Source organism: Branchiostoma floridae, chromosome 2 (genome assembly GCF_000003815.2).
Source record: "Branchiostoma floridae strain S238N-H82 chromosome 2, Bfl_VNyyK, whole genome shotgun sequence".
Taxonomy (NCBI): domain Eukaryota; kingdom Metazoa; phylum Chordata; class Leptocardii; order Amphioxiformes; family Branchiostomatidae; genus Branchiostoma; species Branchiostoma floridae.
Window position 1 is genome coordinate 12704329 of NC_049980.1, and position 20597 is coordinate 12724925.

Below are 20597 nucleotides of genomic sequence, written 5' to 3' on the forward strand. Positions count from 1 at the left end.
CATTGCCATTGATCCTAGAGGCTCTCATGGAGAATATTCTGAAGGAAATAATGCCTGGAATATCATATGAAATACCATGCTGCAATCCTCTTAGTGGAACCTACAAGAATTATTGTTAAATGGACTTTGGTTGACTACAAAACATGTCTTCTTGTACAAACTCTCTCATTTGTATTCTCCAGATTCTGAAGCTTGTTCAAGTTTGCAAGTGGAGATGCATTGTGCATGTAGGCAATGTCTCCCTGGGGGGTTCTTAATGGGTTGTGGAAGTGGGAGGGGTGGAGTGTTGGGTTCAAGAAAAGTATGGGAGGAAGGTACACCACAAGATTATGAGAACAGATGATAGCATGTGCCTGCCCTTGCTTACTGTAAATATCAAAATGTTTGTGGAATTTTTTATTCTTGTACTAACAGCACAAAACGATGAACGTTCAAATTTTTTTGTACAGACTTGTTTTGATCTACTTAAAATCTACGAAAAACCTCCTTTTTGCTCATAGTGAAATGCAAAATTAATTCTCAGAAAAATAAATGCACTTACAGTAGAATGATAAGAATGGAGCTTTGCAAATCTGTGCCAAATTTGCTGTAACATGTTTACATGTGTCATTTTTTCTTAAGTTACACTATCCTTTTGTGGTATTTCCTCATCCACAATTACTAGTCCAACTACTTACTCTTCATGTATTTAACTGCAAATAACTGCATATCAAGAGTGTCCTGACAGAGAATTTGACATTTAATTGGTAGTTAAAACTTCAGCCTGCTAAGGTTGGCATCAAGCTGGGGGTAGGCAGCATGGAAGTTTATCCACACCCTGTCTGTATAAGCTCAACCCTATACAAACAGAGAAATGAAATGCACCAGCCCTCCATGCCCTAGAAAGGTTTTACCTCCCAGCCAATAAATCTACACCTGAAATCTCTGCTATAATCTTTTTATTTCCCCCACTACAGGAATTCTACTGATTACATCAACTCCTTGGGCAATGCAATAGGTAAGCTTTGAATGTATTTCCACACACTGTTCTTTAGGGGCAATTTCACAAGTTCTCATACAATATTTCAAAGTAAGTTATTTCACAGTTGCTGACCACTAATCCCATGCTACTTTGCATGTGGAAAAATGGATGTTGGGATCATTACCACAAGAGGCTTTTTCTGGCGGGCAACCAAACATTTGAACTGATAATAGATAAAGAACACTTTTCACAGTTTTTGTATATTGTTGGGTTTAGGTCATACTTGTACACCTTGCATCACATTCTGATTGTTAAAATGGGCCCCACAAATCCAATTTTGGTCACTGTATGGTCGATCAGTGATTGCCATCTAGTGGAAAGAGGCCCCAAGCAGCACCATACTGAAAGTGTCAGTCATACAACAACCTGTGATGTCTGAGAGAACCTACAGGAGTATTGGTGGCTAGACCAACAAACCAACAATTTACAATTGAAAATCCTGAATTCCCCATTCTTGATGTACATGTACATGCATGTATGCTGATCCACAAAAAAAGAACACTGCTCGATTTCCGAAGAAACTTATTTTGTAGGACAAGCATGTGCAAACTATTCAAACCGGTCCGTAAGATACCATCTTGAATGTCAGCCATGAACAAGTTTTAGGCTCATGCATGGCTTTAACTGTCACTGTTTACTTGTGATGCTAAAAGTGTGGGTCACGGGGTGCCAATCTGTGACTGCCTGGAAGCAATATATGTTGACACCATGATTTGCTTGGTCAGGCGTGTGGAAGGGTGTCAGAAAAGGGCATGAAATTTCAAAGCATCTGAACTGTGTGAGAGCTCATACATGTACCAAGGTTTTGAAAGCATTTTAAACTGGAATGCTGATCGAGGCTTTGCCAAAATTCTTGTATTGATAGCATCATGGTAACCATTTCAAAGATATAATGATGAAGGATATAGACATCTTGGTATAATATACAGGGTACATGTTACACAAGACGTCCCAATGAATGTAGTTGAAAACAGCTAAAAAATCTTGTTTGCCATGTAAATCCATGTCTGGAGCAAAAAAAAGATACAGCAATGTTATTCGTCTTTTTATGTTGCAAATTCGCAAATGAAATCAGAAGCAATGACTAACACATTGATGGCCATGCTAAATATAATGTATTTGGTTATTTTGGTATGAATCAATCCCTCTGTATATTTAATGTTCTTCCTCAAATTGAGATGCTCAGTGTTTTCAGCATCAGCCATGTTCTATTTTTCATCTAGACAAGCCTTTGACAAGAGACACTATTTTGTAGAACTAAAAGAAAAACAAGTCGTAATCTTTTGTAAGTTCAATGCTATAATGTTTCTGGAACTGTTAGATCGTCATAGGTCCGTTAGTGTTATGTATATGTAGTGTACTATAGACCGTTAGTGTTATGTAAATTGTTACAGGTCGAAGAAATAACCATGAGCAGTGAATGGATTGTCCGAGTCAGAGATGCATAACAAGCACTAGTTTAAGCCTCAGGCTCTCCATACAAAGTTGAACCCTCTCCATCCATGCTGGAACAAGTATAAATTTGAGCATGGATCAGCCCCAAGTGGGAAAAGATCAAAGTCTTGTCCCCTGTGCCTGTGAATAGTAGTCCCTTGTTTTATGACAGCTATGCTTTTGCTGGCAGGCAATACATATAGATTTTGAACATCTTTTTGAAGTTGACATCTTTGCCAGATACTTTTTTAAGGAGAAACTGCAACAAATTTATGTTGAGGTAAAATTTCTCCTGTAACTGGAATCCCTTTTTGCCCCTTTAATATTTCATCTCATATGATATGCCTTTGGTCACTGAGAAGTTGAGTTAAACACATTTTGATCCTTAAATGGATCATAAACTTTACCCAGGACCTACATGACATGTGTTTTGCACTTTCTGCCGACATGTATAATTCATTTCACCACCACCCCCGTGTCGTTGAACTCTTATCACCGAAACTGCCTGTATTTCCCTCACTTCCCTTCCATCAATAAAACATAGGACTTATTAAGTTACATGAACTACATGCATGTACAGCTCGCAAAGAGGTTGATAGATCCAGAAATTTCAGGATGTAACTGGCACGGGTAGCATGTTTATCTGTAAGAGGCAAGGCCACATCTATAAATTTTGTTAGAATGAGGAGTTGTTTTCAACACGGGGAACATCACAGGACTTAGAGAGCTAAGAGAAATGAAAAACAGGATTTATCACTATGCTACATGCAATGTATCATTAATGCACAAAAATGTTAAAGTCATTGGCAGATTTATTAACACAGCTTGCTATAACAAATTGTTTAATACCTATGAGGTCCTCATTATATGTCGCTTCACAGTTGGAGTTGTGACATTTTTACTTCCTTATTCATGATTGTTGTATTTCATATCATTATTCTTTAATCAGGATGATAATGATTAATGATCAGTTTTGTATTCAGCTCTACCAATTGCATTTAGTGTATGGTAAAATATTATTGTATTTTTATGTTGAAATTCAGAAATACTGCTGTGCACATTACACTATACATGGGTTTTGTGTCAAGTCACATTTAATCACAAATATTGTAGAAGCACAGTTAAGGAACATCCATCGGAAAGAGAACTCATTAAAGATAGAAAATAATCCTTCATCGTTTTCATGGGAGCCATTCTTCACACTCGTACAGCAAGTAGAGTCAAGATAATGAGAGGATGTGCATTGACTGCAACTATATCTTTGGGGCCACTTAGGGTTGTATGCTATTGGGTACATAGATGTAGGTCCTTTAGAAATATTTTTTGTACCCTATATTCTACATTTGTGTATGGCTTGCATGCCATGTGTTCCCATAAATACACAATTGTTTGTTTCTCTACAGTGAACTTTGCCAGGATTGTACCCAACGGTTTGCTGGTATTTTTCCCATCTTACCCTGTGATGAACAAATGTCTGGAGGTCTGGCAGGTGTGTGGTCAATATGGTTCTGGGCAAGAATTCATCAGTTATTGGGAACTGAATCTTTGTACAATAAATAATGTCATTTTGTCGATCATTTATGGTTTGAAAAAGGGCTGGTACATTTTTTTTCTCCTGCAGCCATTTATGTAACTTCTGGTGGCAAGATTTATCACTTATGAAGCATCATTTGACAAGGACCTGAAAAATAATAATTTCAGAAGAATGAGGATATCCTGTACATTATATGGCTGCCTCATACAATGTACTCTGTCTTTTATGATTGCTTAATGTTGCTGATAAGTAAAATAAACTGAAATAGATTACAAAAATTAACTGAAATAGAATGCAAAAAATGGCCATGTCCTATGTAAATTGTATGTTCATGATAGAGACAAGTACACAGTTACCTATTATAACAAACAAGGAAGGAAGGAATATAACAACACCTCTATTTCTTACAAAGAACTGTGGGTCAGGTGAATCAACAGAATTATGTTAAAATGACAGTAAACCTGTTTGCATTTAGAAAATCAAAGCCAGCCATAACAAATATTGTGTTGTCTTACAAAGAGTCCACCATCTATTTCTCTGCAGGATTCAGGGGTATCTAATAGAATCAGCCAGTACAAGACAATGGTGGTGGAGCCCAGGGGGAAGACACAGTTTGTAGAGGTATGTTGATAATGCATGTGTTGATATAATCTGAACTCAGAAGTAAATTTCTAACATAAGAATTGAACATAACCAAATTTTTGACTGACTAAACTCCAGCTTTGTCAAGAAATGAGCAGTCTACCGATTCTGTGATGTCATGTTATGCAGATGTCACGTTATACAGATAACTTATCTTGCAAAAAGTTTGGTTTTCTGTCCAATATTATTACAAAGTCTAATTAATCAAAATAAGTGACAGTTGAAAATATCCTAGAAACCTTGACAAAAATCTTTTTTTGTGTGTTGGAAATTATAGAGCATAGGAAAATTATGTCTTCAGAATGATTTTTACCACATGAACTTTCCACCCTCCCACACAGGGTTGACTCTCGTGGCAATGCCTCATGATATAAACTGGGCCTGACAAATCAGACAAGCTCATTAAAATTTATAAGCCATGTGCCCCTAATACTGCTCTCTGAGGCTGGAAAGGCTGGGCTGAAATGGTAAGGCATTGCCACAAGAGTCAATCCTGTGTGGGACTCTAGGGTGGAACTTTTAATCTTAACTATCTACATCATCATGTAATGCTACTGTAGATGGTACAGAATAGATTATCTATATAAGATAAGCAAGCATGCAAGTAAGTTGTTTTATGGTTGGTTGGTAGCTTACTATCAAGTTTCAGCCAAAGTAAGTCATCCTTTGTCCTCCATATCAGTGATTATGGAAGAAAGAACAATAATTATTGTGGACTCTGAACTACACATTGTGCAATGCACTATCAATGTGTAATGCAAAACATACTGTGTGGAATGCTCACATGGTAAGCCTGAGGTTTCTAATCTGTTCCCACCAAACACATTGTATCTTCCCAGGCAATGGAGCAGTTCTATGAGAAGATCAATGATCCCACCTTAAATGGAGCAGCTTTCTTTGCTGTGTGTAGGGGCAAGGTAAGTACATTACAACTGAACACAACAGTACTGTGGAACTTTCTGTGATATTGTCAAATTCACTTCTACTGAGTTCTAGGTAGAAGACTGCCTTTAGTGCTTGATACTTAATTGTAGAAAATTTTTCTGAGGCATTCTGTTGTAGCCTAAAGTAACTACATTTCAGTTTCAACATACAAGCATTTGTTGATATATCTTTGTGGCATATAAGATAAACATTGCATGAGTCACATAGTTACTCGAAAAAAATGGTTAGCAACTTTCAAACTTTGTTCTTTGGCTTATTGATCGGGAAAATATGTATCAGATTTTTATTTGATTTACCAGTGGAGGCCACTACAACTGTAATGGAAACCTTGATCTTTGAAATCAACCTATCCATTTATCCAGCCTTTGATGTTTCAGTGCTGTAATTTACTACGTTAAGGTTGCAGATAAGTAAGCTAGTTTTCCATTGCCAGATTACACAGCCCATCTACAATACAATCTCATCCTTGCCTCCTCTTATATATGTTTTCTCACATGTCCATGTAACCACATGCCTCTTCTTCTGATTGATCGTCCTTTTTAGTTCCAGACTGATATTCCCTGAATTTGGCATTTTATGGATTTTTAGATCAATGAAATGCTGAAACTGTGCCAGACAGCCCTCCCTCCTAGATGGCGAGCTCCCAGGAGTAATTGTGGTCATTTTTGTTATAGGTGAGTGAGGGGCTGGACTTTGCAGACATCAATGGCCGTGCAGTGGTCATCACAGGACTGCCCTTCCCGCCCAGGATGGACCCCAAGGTCATGCTCAAGATGAGCTTCCTGGACGAAGGGAAGACCGCCTCCAAGGTCAGACATGATAGCCATGGGCAAAGGTTGACACTGCATCTGACTGATATCAATTCTAGGTCATAACACATTTGAACTTGCAAGTTTTTTTGTAGGTACTGTATACTACTGATATTCATGCCAAGCATTCTCCTCTTTCATCCCTTTTTTAATCATTTAATGAGTGATTTTAAATGTAGAGTAGACTGCTGGCACATGAACGCTGTAATACATGCACATGAGTACCTATATTCTCAGTGTGGAAAGGTCTGCTTTTTGCTGATTTATTTAATCCATGCAGGGCTTGACAGGTCGTCAGTGGTACAGACAGCAGGCCTCCAGGGCTGTGAATCAGGCCATCGGCAGAGTCATCAGACACAGGCAGGACTATGGTGCCATCCTCCTGTGTGACCATCGGTAAGGCCTCACCATGTTTGGCTCATAATGCTTGATTGTCTGTTTTACATATCCGATAAACCGCATCATGGCATGACGCATGTTTTCACTGAAGATTACAAACTACATGTAAAAAGCTCTGCAGCCATCAGAATGGAATCCTGTCGCAATTAGAAAGTTACTTCTATATACTTTGATGATAACAGGTGCCAGAATTTCAGAGTTATGATTATGATTGTTTACTGTGTTGGATTTGGTTCCTTCCATCATCTAAGGTTTGGCTGGTGAAATAGTCAGACAACGTGTGTGTTTTTATTGCTGAAGTTCTTCAGCATGTTATAACATTCAGGAAATTATGGCATAATATCTAGATAAGTTGTGTATCTTACAGTTGATAATTTTCTCTTCCTAGATTCACCTATGCAGATGCCCGAGCTCAACTGCCTTCTTGGGTTCGTCCCTATGCCACCACTTACAACACCTTTGGTCAGGCAATCAAGGACCTCATCAGTTTCTTCAAAACTGCAGACAGAACAGTAAGTGCCATCTAGTGATTTTCAACAGCACTGCAGACTTTACAAAACCATCAGAAACTGGCATTGAGCACAGTACAATTGCAAAATGAGATTGTCATTCAGGAATGATACATAAAGGTTAGTGCAGGTGAAATATGCTCCCTGATTAGTGATAGCAATGTCAAAATCTATTAATCACAGACTGGAGACTAGAAAAGCGCTGTATGAATAACATTCAGCACCAAGGACAGGGATATTAATCTGTCTATCTCAACCGTCAGAGAAATTATGTCCATAGTGATTGCATCTCAATTATCTCAGAGATGCAACATATGTAACATAACTGATTCAAAGGTCACTCAGCACCAGGGATATTGTTCGATTGAAATATTGTTCTGTTATAGGGGCAAGGATAGCAGTTAATCCATTTTACCAAGGGTACAATGTATTGTCTATTTTTGACATCCATTCACCCACAGGGAGGACCTCAGTTATCGAAGATAGACACATAACAGTTTTGTCAGTGGTTGATATTCTGTATTCTAGGCAAAGTACCATTGTTGTAATTGTGAAAGTTGTTCAGTACTAGGAGCAAAGGTGTTTTTATAGATGGTATCTTACAGCAGAAACAGAAACATACATGTAGCAGTTAATGTCATTCAGCACCAGGTACAGGGATGTTGATCTGTGCGATGATGTCTATAGCAGAAACATAGCAGTGCTAGTGTGAATGTCATTCAGCACCAGGGACAAGCATGTCTACATGTTTGTATATAGATGGCATATATAGTGTAAATGTCGTTCAGAACCAGGGACAGCAATATCTGTATAGATGGTTTCCTATAGCAGAATGTGGCAGTACTAGAGTGAATGTTATTTAGCACCACACGGTATAGATAGTTTCATATACAGAAACATAGCAGTGCTAGTGTGAATGCCATTCAGCACTAGGGATAGGGATATCTGTATAGATGGTGTGTTAAAGCAGAAATGTAGCATTGGTTGTGTGAATGTCATTCAGCACCAAGGGCAGGGATGATCTGTACATCTGGTTTCCTATAGCAGACTGTACATTAGACTGTCGCAGTTCATAAAATGAATCATGTTTGACGTTACACTTTCCCGTGTCAGCTACCTCAACCTGTAGCCAAGAACAAGACCAGTGTTCCAGTCATGACTGCCAGCTTCCAGCCCAGCCGCAGCCACGTCATGACAGGTGCTGCAGGCTCCAGCTGCAGGAACAGCTGTCAGGAGGCTCGCAGGATCGACTCACATGTGCCCAGTCTGAGGCGTAGCCCAGGTCAGCTGGATGCTAGATTAAACTATATGAGAAAGTTCTTGCTGTTGCAAAACATATTCCATGCATTGAAGCAAGAATTTTATACAGTCTACATCTTGAAAAACTACATTGGAGTATAGTTTGCGACTTCATCTGTAGAGTGATAAGGGAGCCCTATCCATTGACAACGGTTGAGCAACTAATGTTGGATTTGTCTAACCTTTGATTTCATAATTGGAATATGAAACTGGATATAAATGTATGAGATACAAAATGTTAAAGGATTGTTTCTTTAACTATGTAATTTGTTAAGTTACCTGTGAAATTGTTGCTCAGCGGTTACAGCCTCTAGTGGAAAGGTAATGTGATGTTCATAGGATGATCCAAGAAAAGCTGAGTAGTCATAGTTCAGTAGATAAAGTGGGATTTGGTGATGACTGCTTAATCATGATTCTGTTGATTCTTTTCCTAGAACCAAAGTCCTTTGCCCATCTGAAAGTTGGATATGAAACATATGGACCAGTTAAACAAGCCCAGAGACCTGTGTCCAGCACAGGACTGTTTGATGCACTACAGGAAGTGGAGGTCAGGCAATGCCAAATGTTCATGATAAATATGCTGAATTTGTGACATATCTCAATTTTTTGTCATTGTTTTGTTTATCTAGGTACATGTATATTGTTATACATTGTCAAGTGCTTTGTAAATTGCTTGGGCAACACACGTGACATGTGAACATAGATAGAAACTTATAACTTTCCTCTTTCAACAGGACAGGAAAGAAGAAGATGGTGAAGATGAGGCGTGGACAGACTTTCTCACCAGTCAGGTACGGAAGAGAGGCTTTTATTGTCTTTAAGTAGTTGCATGACTGTATAAACAATGCAAAATTCTATTGACATAACTTAAGTTAGTCCATAGCAATTAGATTTCTATTAATTTTGTCCTGATCTTAAAAAAACAAGGAAAGTCTTGAAAATACTTGCAGAAGTGACTCTAGTGTGGTAGCCTGAAGTGTGCATTGTCGCTGTAGAAGTGACACCAGAATGGTAGCCTTGAATGTAGTGGGTATCGCTAATAGTATACCACACTAGTTTCACTTTCTGCTCTTCTTAAATACAGGAATAAAAGACTTCTTGGCTGTGATACCATGTTTTATCACTGAAAATTTAGACATTGACATTTTATAACAGTTTATTTTGCCCATCTTGTCTTGTTTGCGCTGTTGTGGTGTCTACATATTTAGGAATGTCATCTGTAAAATTTACTTCTTGTTGCCTCACAGGCTAATGGTGATTTTTAGCTTTATTCTATGGTATAGATTGATTACATTGCTAACAATTTCATTTATTAGTCTTCTTGATGGTATTATAAAACAGGACTCTAGTTCATCAGGACGACCTGTGGCCAAGCCGGTGATGAGGAAAAGAATTAAGATTGTAAAGGTAAGAGAATGTTGATGAAATACTTAAGGTGGCTATCATCCTTTCGATCTCATGTTTGTCTCGGATAATGTAGTAGTCAATGGTTTACGTACAAAATGTAGGTGTGGTTGGAATTTTTTAATTGCCACTTCTTTTCTTTTTGATTCTTCCAGTGGGAGGACAGAGGCAAACATAATATAGAGGTAGGTGTTCAGCATTATGTAGCTTTTACATTTACATAACAAGTGTTAGGGTTAGGGTGATTTTCAATATCCATGAATGTATTAAAAAAAAGGAACATGTAATTAAAAAAAAAACATTCTGTATAATTTTGCTCCCTGTGAAGAATGTAACTATTGAACATTGGAGTCTGTTAAAATTTTCTGTTCACAAGAATGTTTGCTTAACTAATTGCTTGAGTAACCTTGTTACATATGTGTTAGAAACCATCTAGCATCCAGATCAGAGTCTCAGTGTTGGTAGAGACTCCAGTCAGGATCTCTACTGACATATCTAGCATTTCTGACATACTGTGATCTCTACCCTGACATGTTCCATAGCCACAGAAGGCACAGCCAAGTGACAAACCAGTCAAGAAACCCATGCTGATGTCTGCTGAGAAGTACCTGGCTGAGGTAGGTCTGCAGGGCACCTGGATTTACATTTACCTTGTTCCTAACAATTATTATGTGTATAGTCAGTAGTAGTGGTGCGTACCTAAAGCCCGTGTTTAGGTCCAAGTAAAAAAAAAACTAAATGTCCGGAGCCATGTCCGGACTTGCAAAAAGCAATCTGTCACGGAATTCCCTTTTTTTGTTCTAAACCATCTAAAACCTTCCATAGACAGTGAAATTTGCACTGGAAAAAAACAAAAAACAGTTCGTGTTTACACTGGCTGTCTATCATTTTCATGTATTTTTCAAATTGGATTTCAATTCATGCTAACATGCAATTTTATATGCACCCCCCTCCCCCCCTACCCCTCAAAAAATGCACATAATATGCAATGATGGGTTCAGGTCCGGACTTTAAGTCCGGACCTGAGCCTGGACTGCTGGACCTGAATCCGGATCTGAACCTGAAATTGAGTTTAGGTACGCACCACTAGTCAGTAGGTGTATGTACATGTAGCTTTAAGTTTAAGATCCAAATTTTGTAATGCATATCCTGCTCATATATCTGCTTGCATAGGCCAATTCACTTACAACTTACATGGGTATGACGTAACATGACGTGACTTGGGTTGTGGTCTGGCTGGTACCTTAGGTGATACAGGGTCCATTGTGTTATATTCTCTCTCTATATGACTGGATTCAGATATACTTGAAGGGTATTGACAAACAGTTGATTCTTCACTGAGATCCATCAGTACAGTTACTGTAGTGTATCTGCAATTACATATTAGGAGAAAATCATTTACTTATCATTTACTATACCTTCTATACTTTGATAGATATCTGACACTTCAAGTTCTAATTTCATTTCCAGGTTCGACGTGTTCTCAGTATAGAGAAGTTCAAGCTCTTCCAAAAGATGTTAGGAGACTACAAAAAGGTATAAAATTCTAAGCTTCCTTTATACATGCTTACTTTTCTGAGTTACCACAGACTGGTAAAATGTGAAATGAAGAGCTGGTAAAATGCAAGAAATTCGCATTGCTAAACTGTACTTTCAATTTTATGATGTGTTAGACAAGGTAACCTGCAAACATGCTTTTGAATTTTTGCTGTCCTTTCAAAGTGGGGATGAATTTAATAAAACAGCAAGATGAATTGGATTCTACATTTGTCATAAACCAGAAAATTCTAGCTTTAATTTGACAGTGAACTGATTGTACTCCCCCTATGTGAGGAGGGCTGTATCTAGTGCAATCCTGTCTTGTGTTGTGGCAAGTTAGGGCATCCCTTGTTATATTGTTACCTAATGGAAAAAATGGGAAGTGTGTCACAGTGGCCCATATTACATATAAGAAGACATACTGTTATGATTACAGCTAGTCAGCTCCTTATTATTTTTCTTTCCAGACAGATGATTTCAATGCCATGGTGACTAATCTGGCTGACCTTCTGACAGAAGATGATTCTACAATCCATCTCTTCAGGGGTGAGGACCTTCTGTTGGACACATGGATTATATAAGACATATGATATTGCTTTGACCATTTTTATGGCCTGCAGAGAAGTAATGTAAAAAAGCTTTAAGAAAACAGCCCTTCATTTGCATACAATCATACATTGTTTTCATACAAACAACTCCAGTGCAATGCTCAAGTCGCTCAACATGTATGTCATCTGACCAGCAGTAATTTGAAATCTTATGCCTGTATGCCTGCCTTATTATTTGTACTTATCTAAACGTGCAATGAAGTGTCACCTTACTCAAGTATGCCCACCCTCTGCAGAATTCTACAAGTTTGTGCGACCACATCACAAGAAACAGTTTGATCAGACCTGTAAGGACATAACTGGACAAGGTTAGTGACATGTTTGGGAAGAGTCAGAATTGTACAAGGATTGACAAGACACTGTTTGCAGGGCACTGCCTCAGGATTAAGGAGGAAACTGTTGCTGACCTGGTGCTCTGGATGCCCAGACATCTGAAAACAGATACTACACTCACACTCACTCACTCTCCGGTTTAACGTCTGTTGTTCCCCATCCTGTGGGGGTTAGACGTGCTTGCACATAGATGAGGGGGCCTGATGGCAGCTCGCCAGTGTCTTCTGTCACTAGGGTTGACACTGTGTAGGTTGAGAAAGTCGATGTCTTCCTTTATGTTGTCCAACCATCTCTTTCGTGGTCGACCACGAGGGTTCTTTCCCTCTATGCTGAATTCCATGATCTTCCTGGGCCACTTCTCCTCATCCATTCTAATGCCATAGAATGCAAAGTAAAGTCCAAAGTAAAGATAAAAAGAAAAAAAAAACTCTATTGTTTGGTGTACTATACTCTGTGTGTTTAGTCACTTGTCCAATCTTCCTGACCAATTAGATTTCATGATGAAGGCAACTTTTTTTGGCCAAATTGTTTTTCTATTTGCACCTGTCATATTGGGTACATGTCATCTATATAATCAAATCAACATGGCCTTTGTAACTTTGATGAAAGCCAACATGATTGATGGGATGTAAATGATTTAAACTAGCACTTGTTGATCCATGTTTCCCAGGCTGTGGTTACAAACCTGAGCACAGTGTGTCCAGGAAGTGTCTACAAGAACACAAGGACTCGGCACATGTCACCAAGAAGAGAAGGTTGAACACAGGAGGTGCAGAGAGCAGCACTGCAGGCATGTCTGCTTCTGGTGGGACATCTCAACTGGACAGCACTACTCATCTCAATAAAGGTGCTCCAGGTTATGTTGTCACATTCATGTACAAACTGTTTGGTTTCAGTGTCTTTTTGTTTGCTTGTGTGTGTCGTGACCATGTTTGCACATGTTACATGTACGTAGGTACATTGTACATCTGACACTGACAGGAAGTTGGTTTATAGGTCCCAAAAAGATCTGGACGATAAGTAATCTCATTTCCTGTATTTACATGTAATTCTTAGTGCTATATGAATGTATGTTGGAAAATACACTTCACAAAATAATTAAAAAAGAGTCACAATAGATAAAACAAGAATTCCCTAATGCTAAAATTATTTCATGGAGTTATGAAATCTGCCATTTTTTGGGTCCAATTTGATAATGTTAGAATTAAGGTACCTTTACATTTGTAAGAATTGAAGTGATTTTGTTCTGTTAAATCAATGGATTGTAATGTCAATCAGAAGAATGCTAGAAAATAATTGTGATTGTCATAGATGGCAGATACTTACAGATAGTCTTTGTAACGTACATTTCATGTAGAGTTACAAAGTCAGTATTTTCTATGTTGATCAAAGGTGGCAAGCATCTTGGAAGCAGCTCTGCCCAAAGTGCACCAACTTCTCTGTCCAGTTGGCTACAAGGTGGAAATACTAGCAAAACCTCAGCATCAGCACCCAGTGGGACTCAGGAAAACAGTGCAATATCTCAGTCTGGAGGAGCTTCAGCTGCTGTGTCCTCCGCGACTTGTAGAAAAGAAGTTTCCAATGAAAAGCAGAGAAACTTTGACCTGACAGGGAGCTACAATGACTTACGGAATGGTCTACAAGTCACAGACTCGGGACTGTCCAATAGTGCCAGTAGTGAGATGGGAGGATTGTTGGATGAGGAGGAGAGGAGGATGAATGCTCTGTTTGATGAGGAGGATGCAGAATGAGAAGTCCCTTAAAGTTTGCATCTGTCTGTCTCGCAAATGGTCATTGCTGACATTGATGCCATATCTAAACGAGTGTATCACACCTTTTTAGATGGGCTGACAAGAGGCAAACATGCATAGATATTAAAGCAACCAAAAATGGCTAATCCTAGTCCTAATCCTCTATAGTCTATACCATGCAACACCATGGCAATAGCATGTTTAGCAATATGGCATTGACTGTTTCAAATGGCGTTATGACCATTTGCTAGACAGAAATTTGCACTCCCTCTATGTCTATGTGCTACGAGATATTCAGGATTAAAGACACAGACACTTTTTATATATTTGCTATAGTCGATATAGATCTTGTCATTCCTACTATGCAAGCTATTGTCTGGGATACATAGATACACCAATTATACTTTTACATTAACATTTACAAGACAAAAACAGGCCTCATCTAGACATTTACATAGAAAGTTATTAATATTCTGATATATCTATATTTTGCTTTAGATTTATTAGAATTATATCACATTGTTGAGATGAAAAGAAATAGGTAACATTTACACCTTTCTGAGGTCATAATTTGCAGCCCTTATGCCTTCCCAAACTAGATTCTACTTGACATTAACTAATGAAGTGTAATGCAATGATTTTTTCTGAAAATAAATAAACTTTCATATTTATGTATTAATATAGTTATTGGTATTCTTTGCTTGCAAGGCATTAACTAAGGCGCTACATGTAGAATGCTCTGTTTATACTATGGACACTCCTTTGCCTAGATCCTAGATTCATCTTGTCCCTGTAATACTGATGAAGATGGCGGGGCCTACTGATCTGCGGGCATGGCCTCGAGTTTCTCCAGTAGCTTCTCTACCTGTAAAATGTGATCATATAAGACAACATTTACATCACAAGTACTACAACTAGAACTTGTCAATCAAGTCTGAACTATTTGGATCAACCTCATATTATCAAAACATTCTTGATAGGGTTTGACTTCTGTATTACCTGAAAACCCTGTCATTTACATTGATCAGAAATCTGCAGTCATCTCATCTGATATATAAATCGAGCGATACGAAAGGAATAGGTATAAATGAGTTAAATCTTGGGCAAATGTTTTTTGAAAGGCTAAAGAACAAGTGTGCGTGCCATTGATAGCAGAACATCTCTAAAAAAAAACGTAAGGATAATTGTGGTCAAAAAGGTGTACAATTTCTCATTAAACTAGAAAGGCCGACATTTGCTTGGGTGCAAATACAGCATATTTCAGCCATACCCATTCCCACGCAACATTGGACTGTTCCAAGTCACCCCTGCGCAAAAGTGCAATATTTAAACTGTAAGTTATCCCCAAAAGAGAACTAATATTGTGAATTGATTCCAGGTCAAAACAGAGCTTGCCCAATATGAACCGGGCCCATATGGAAGAATATATATAATCTTCCACAGGAGCGCCTATGCATAACTGATTGGCTTTTAGAATTGCGGCAGCTCCTATTTTTCCGAGAGTAAAAAAAAACGCATCTTCCATTCAGAAGATTTTCATCATGAAATTACATGACGCCATTCAACAATTTCCAATTCGACAACTAGGTCTAAGTACCGTCATAATCTCTTTGTGATGTGGGTACATTTATTATTGCATTGAACTTTTTTTTTAATCAAGTAGGGCATACGTTTTAATAATTGTCAAGCAGGTGCAAGTGTTGTGTAGTAGGAGTGTGTTGTTGTTGTTGTTTTTTTCAAGCTAAAAACTTCAATCTTCTTGTTTTGTATGAGCATAAACGGAGACGTCTCGAATGTTACAAGAATTTTACCACCCTGTCGCTTCATTTCTTTTCTGAAAAATCCCAGGACCAACAAGTTAACTTGATTTGGCTTTATCTATATATTTCATTTTCCTTCGAATTCTTTGTTAAGTATATGCCCTGCATACCACTGTTAAAGTGTTTTACTTTGTATGCAATCAGCCATCGGACGTAATCTTGTCTGAATGTTGTAATTTCCTGCTCGTAGCGTGCGAGACCTAGAGGATAGGAGTTTCTACCTTGTTCGGGGGTTTCTTTTCGGAGGTCAGTGGTGATACTCTGGTACTAAGAGTTTTTTATTGGGCTCAAACTCTGGCAGTTTAAAGTTACTTACAATTTGAATGTACAAAGATTACGTCAAAAAAGAACAACAACAACACTAACGTTAGAAGTACCTACATTTGTTTGGGAAAAAATACATGCATTCTCGCCACTGTCAAACTTACGTATCAAAACTAAACGCAAACTGTCCAATTTTCCCGCGTTTTCTGCCAAGTAACATTTTCTCGATTGTCTCAACTAACCCCCAAAGTCAAATCTGCCAAAAATGATTGATAGTGCCATGCGGAATGTTGGTAAATTCATCGACACAGACTTGTATTCTGACGTTCAATGCACGCGTACCGTCCGCTACCGCTCAAATGACCCTGTCTGAGCTCCAAATCCTCGCAAACTACAATTTCAAACCGGGCACAGGGTAACATATAGCCACTGTAAGGCTGTAATATGCATCTGTTTGTGTATAAACGGGATTGCAAGGCCCCGCTTATGAATATTAACTAGCATTCGCCTTTCTCGTCGCTGATTGGCTGGCGCCCATAAAGTAATTAACTCTCGCTCTCCCCAGACCGATGGCACCTGGCACCTGTGGGCTCTGGGGTCACGGGAGTTCACGGGAGAAGGCCGAAAGAAAACCAATTTCCTCTCAGAAAAGTGCAGAAATTAATAATTTGAAATTGGTTCATGCCAAAAATTTTACTTGGATCATTTTACCAACTATCTAATGCCTATCTACACCAAATTTAAGGTCATTCCATTGTAATTCAATGGTACAGGGGGTCAAAATATACCGTTGTGGTCAAAACGTGACCTTTAAACTTCAATAAAATCATTTTAGAGGCAGATATGAAAAAAATGAGAAAAAAGCACCTCGGTATTGACCCACTCTACTCTTGTGCCAAATTTCAGGTCATTCGGTCCCGGAACGACGGAGATGATTCGATTTGAAGATTTGACAGGAGAAAGAAAGAAAGAAAGAAAGAAAGAAACATTACGAATACAATATATTTCACCATACCATATATGGTATGGCTGAAATATAATAAAAAAATACAGCCTTATAAATGATTGATTAAAGAGTTGCATTAATAGGTTGACAACAAAGTGTCAGAACAAAATGAAGCTTAAAGTAAAGACAGAACAAACGGACCTACCGTCATAAACCAGAAGGTGGTACTGTATATAGTACTGGACAGGAGGCTCATCTGGCTGGTCGGGGACAGGACATGCAGACACAGGTGGTCAACAGTGTTGAATGGAGGCCAGTGGAAGCCCAGTCTGGAACACAAGAACATGACACTAGATATTTACATGTAGAACAGCGACTATCTACACATTGATTGCACAGCCCATGCAAAAAAATCTATGATCAGCTTTATTATATGTACAAGTACATGTAGTGGTTGCAAGAAATTTCAGTCATTAGAGCCAGATCTGACCTTTTGTCCTCCATGTTCCCTCCCTGCTCCTGTAGAACCTTGTTCCCAACCTCAGCCAGGGACTCAACTGGTGAAGAACAATAAAGAGATAACAATAAAGAGATAACCTGCTTCATGTGGCTGAGAGGTCTGAACTTTGACAATTTAAAACATGAGGAAAGTGGTGTGGGATAAAGAGATAAAGCATATTTTGGTTGCACATAATCACAACTTCAAAGAACATAGCCTTTTACTAATTGATCTGTAAAAGGAGTATATGACATTGCACTTAAATGTAGTAGAGAAACATTTATTGTAGTGGTAGCACAGCCAGAATGTGAGAGGATGTCTCTGTCTATAGATCTTGCCTCCTGATCAAGTCCCACTAACTATTATATATATTCTTGCGTTTGGAGAATTTTGCAGGTACAAAACTTACACTTTACACAATAACTGCAAAATCCCTGACTAGAGGCTGAAGCTCACAGCGCATCATAATGATAAGCACCTTCGCTGGATCCTCAATTACCTCCATAAAACTTTTTGGTGTATTGTCGGTGTGTCTGTCCTTGTCGGTGCATTATATGCATAGTAACGCTAGTCACGTTAAAATAAGAGTGGTAGGAAGTAAAGGTCAGAGTGACAGGATAGGAGTAACACATCAACTTTGTGTGGCAACTGATGAACATTACAGGTCATGAAAATATCTACAGGGAGATATTGGTTTCTGTCTGATTGTGTTTTTGTAGTTGTGTATTTTCTATGCATGCTTGTCACGTTTACCGTAGACTCACGGGAAGTGATAGATGGACATATGTAATGTTGATCTAACCCTTATTTGCATAATTCATGAATAACAATTAAACCACACATACGAGAAACTTTAGATACTTCATTGAGGTATGAGATATAGGGACACTTTTAGTCTCGGGAACCCACCTAATGGAATGTCTTTATTGGTCAGTGTTGAAGGGTTTCCAACGTGCATCTTGGGGACGACCAGATAGTGATGGGGAGCGCCAGGCCGCTGGTCGCGGAAGGACACAAATTTCTCATCCTGAAGAGAGATAAGGATTGTAGTTACTCACACAAGTGCAATTCCAAATTTGCCAAAACTGGGGAAAGGCCAACGACCTTGCACTCGCAAATTATCCCCTTGCTAGTCTCAGCCGACCCCCAGTGAGGATGAAAATATTTGATAGCAGTAATTTTCCAAATGAGGTGAATGCTTGGAGTTTGCCAGATGAATTTCCTGGTCAGGGAGAGATAACCCCCGCCCACATTACCCTTCCCAGCCCCAGCTAACTTATTTGGCTGTTATTCGCCTTATTTGGTCATGACAAATATGTACCTTTTTCAGCCCCTATAGGAGCCTCAGACCGATAGAGATCGAATTACAGCCATGTACATGTTCACGTTCAAAGCAACGTCACGTCATCTGTCTGAAATGAACGGCGTTGCGCTATGAAAATACGCCTGATCGGGAATTAATGTTAATTTAAGAACATTAGGCATCATGATAACGATTAATTTCCTCTGCCCTTTTGTTGTTGGTCCACATTGAAATGAAAACATGACAGCCAAGGTCAGGAAACATATTCCCCATCATTTGTTAATACTGAACCATAGTGACGTATGTTATATGATAGCCATATCGCTATTCATCTTCAAAACACGTGCCTAATTAATGACCAGGTTTTACAGCGGTTTGAGATGGCTTATCAAAAAAGCTGGGGGTTTTCTGGCATTCCGTGTCGGCTACTGATACCAGAAATCCGTGAAATACACCATGAAGGTTCCAGAATATAAGCTGCAATCATATGACATAGTCATGCCATCGCACATAGTCCGTTCATGCCCCTACCGGAAATATTATATCGTCATAAGCACCACTTCGGGAAATGTCCTAGGCAGCTCGCTCTTCCATCAAACGTTACGGTATTAGAATAAGATGTCACAAACCTCATACAGGATAGTTGTCATCGGTTCCTCTCCACGGGCGATGTTGCAAAATATGCACCCCGCCATGACGCAAGAACGTACGGAGCGGCTACCGTTAGACTCCGTAATGTAGAGCGATGACGAATATATTCATGATCATTCCCTCGGCCCTGCTGCAGTTCATTACCTTTCGGACGAGGAGGTTATTATAGAATGTGAGGCCGCACTGATTTCATAGTGTGTAGTCCCAGGCAGAAGGTTTGGTATGAGTTTAAGGATGTGCAATTATATTTTTGGGGGAGAGGAATTGTGCCCATACACAGAAAGATATAGTGTTAAATACAAACGAATAAATTTCGGCATGTTTTCGGCACAACTTCCTCAGTGACACGTAAGCAGGCCTAGCGGAGTTTAAAATCATAATGAATTGGGTGCCATAGGAAAGGAAATTTCTTTCTAAAGATATGTATGATACATTGCAATTGATGCAGAAACTACGGAAGTATGATCAACAGAAGTTTCCAAACATTTTGTGCTGACTTAAGTTAGGGAATCCGCTGTTTATGTACTGCCCAAGGACAGGTGTGTTTATTTTTGGGTATCGTTTATGAGGGTATTGTGTTCAGCACCAAGGACAGGTATATTTGCCTTATGTAGACAATGCATGTATGTAGGGATCACTTAGAACACCTACCGTGACGACTGTATGCATGCAAGAAAAACATGCAACAGTCAATATTACTATTTACCATATACGCAAGATTTGACGTTGCCCTCCTCCCTCCCTAACTAGCGTATTGATTCGATTCTAGCTCCGTATTCGGCAGAAGCGATCAGAGGAGCAAATCAGGGCTAGAAGAGAAAGGATGCAGCGATATTCACCAACTGTGCCACTTGAGCAACAGCCTCAGGAAGCTTAAAACAAAGAAA

General features: G+C 38.9%; 2 protein-coding genes across 3 annotated transcripts in view; one reads left to right on the forward strand and one right to left on the reverse strand.

Annotated features, from left to right (window-relative positions):
* The window catches only part of LOC118409403 (regulator of telomere elongation helicase 1-like), a 35353-nt gene extending 20461 nt beyond the window's left edge, over nt 1-14892 (forward strand). Inside the window, exons 16-34 of one of the 2 annotated variants that reach the window (XM_035810411.1) lie at nt 957-997; nt 3859-3944; nt 4533-4610; nt 5471-5548; nt 6251-6385; nt 6666-6781; nt 7173-7296; nt 8407-8575; nt 9027-9139; nt 9327-9383; nt 9934-9999; nt 10152-10181; nt 10539-10613; nt 11467-11532; nt 12003-12081; nt 12380-12451; nt 13147-13323; nt 13869-14047; nt 14078-14892. In XM_035810411.1, the coding sequence (XP_035666304.1) occupies nt 957-997; nt 3859-3944; nt 4533-4610; nt 5471-5548; nt 6251-6385; nt 6666-6781; nt 7173-7296; nt 8407-8575; nt 9027-9139; nt 9327-9383; nt 9934-9999; nt 10152-10181; nt 10539-10613; nt 11467-11532; nt 12003-12081; nt 12380-12451; nt 13147-13323; nt 13869-14047; nt 14078-14227 (1891 nt within the window). In that variant the 3' untranslated portion in view covers nt 14228-14892. Of the gene's footprint in view, nt 1-956; nt 998-3858; nt 3945-4532; nt 4611-5470; nt 5549-6250; nt 6386-6665; nt 6782-7172; nt 7297-8406; nt 8576-9026; nt 9140-9326; nt 9384-9933; nt 10000-10151; nt 10182-10538; nt 10614-11466; nt 11533-12002; nt 12082-12379; nt 12452-13146; nt 13324-13868 lie in introns of both variants that reach the window. The other variant, XM_035810410.1, reaches the window with a different exon arrangement.
* A 51-nt stretch (nt 14893-14943) lies between these two features.
* LOC118409416 (histidine triad nucleotide-binding protein 3-like) lies at nt 14944-19972 on the reverse strand. The gene is made up of 5 exons (XM_035810432.1): nt 19689-19972; nt 18666-18783; nt 17748-17814; nt 17463-17586; nt 14944-15092 (listed from the first exon to the last, which is right to left on the reverse strand). The coding sequence occupies exons 1-5, from the start codon at nt 19752-19754 to the stop codon at nt 15045-15047; spliced, it is 423 nt and encodes a 140-aa protein (XP_035666325.1). The 5' UTR covers nt 19755-19972; the 3' UTR covers nt 14944-15044.
* Nucleotides 19973-20597: the final 625 nt, after the last annotated feature.

Coding starts and splice junctions, on each gene's coding strand:
- LOC118409416 (XM_035810432.1), bottom strand. CDS start 19,754: ATGGCGGGGTGCATATTTTGCAACATCGCCCGTGGAGAGGAACCGATG. Junction 17,815..18,665: donor CAATAAAGACATTCCATTAG/GTGGGTTCCCGA, acceptor GTTCTTCACCAG/TTGAGTCCCTGGCTGAGGTT. Junction 15,093..17,462: donor CCACCTTCTGGTTTATGACG/GTAGGTCCGTTT, acceptor CACATTTTACAG/GTAGAGAAGCTACTGGAGAA.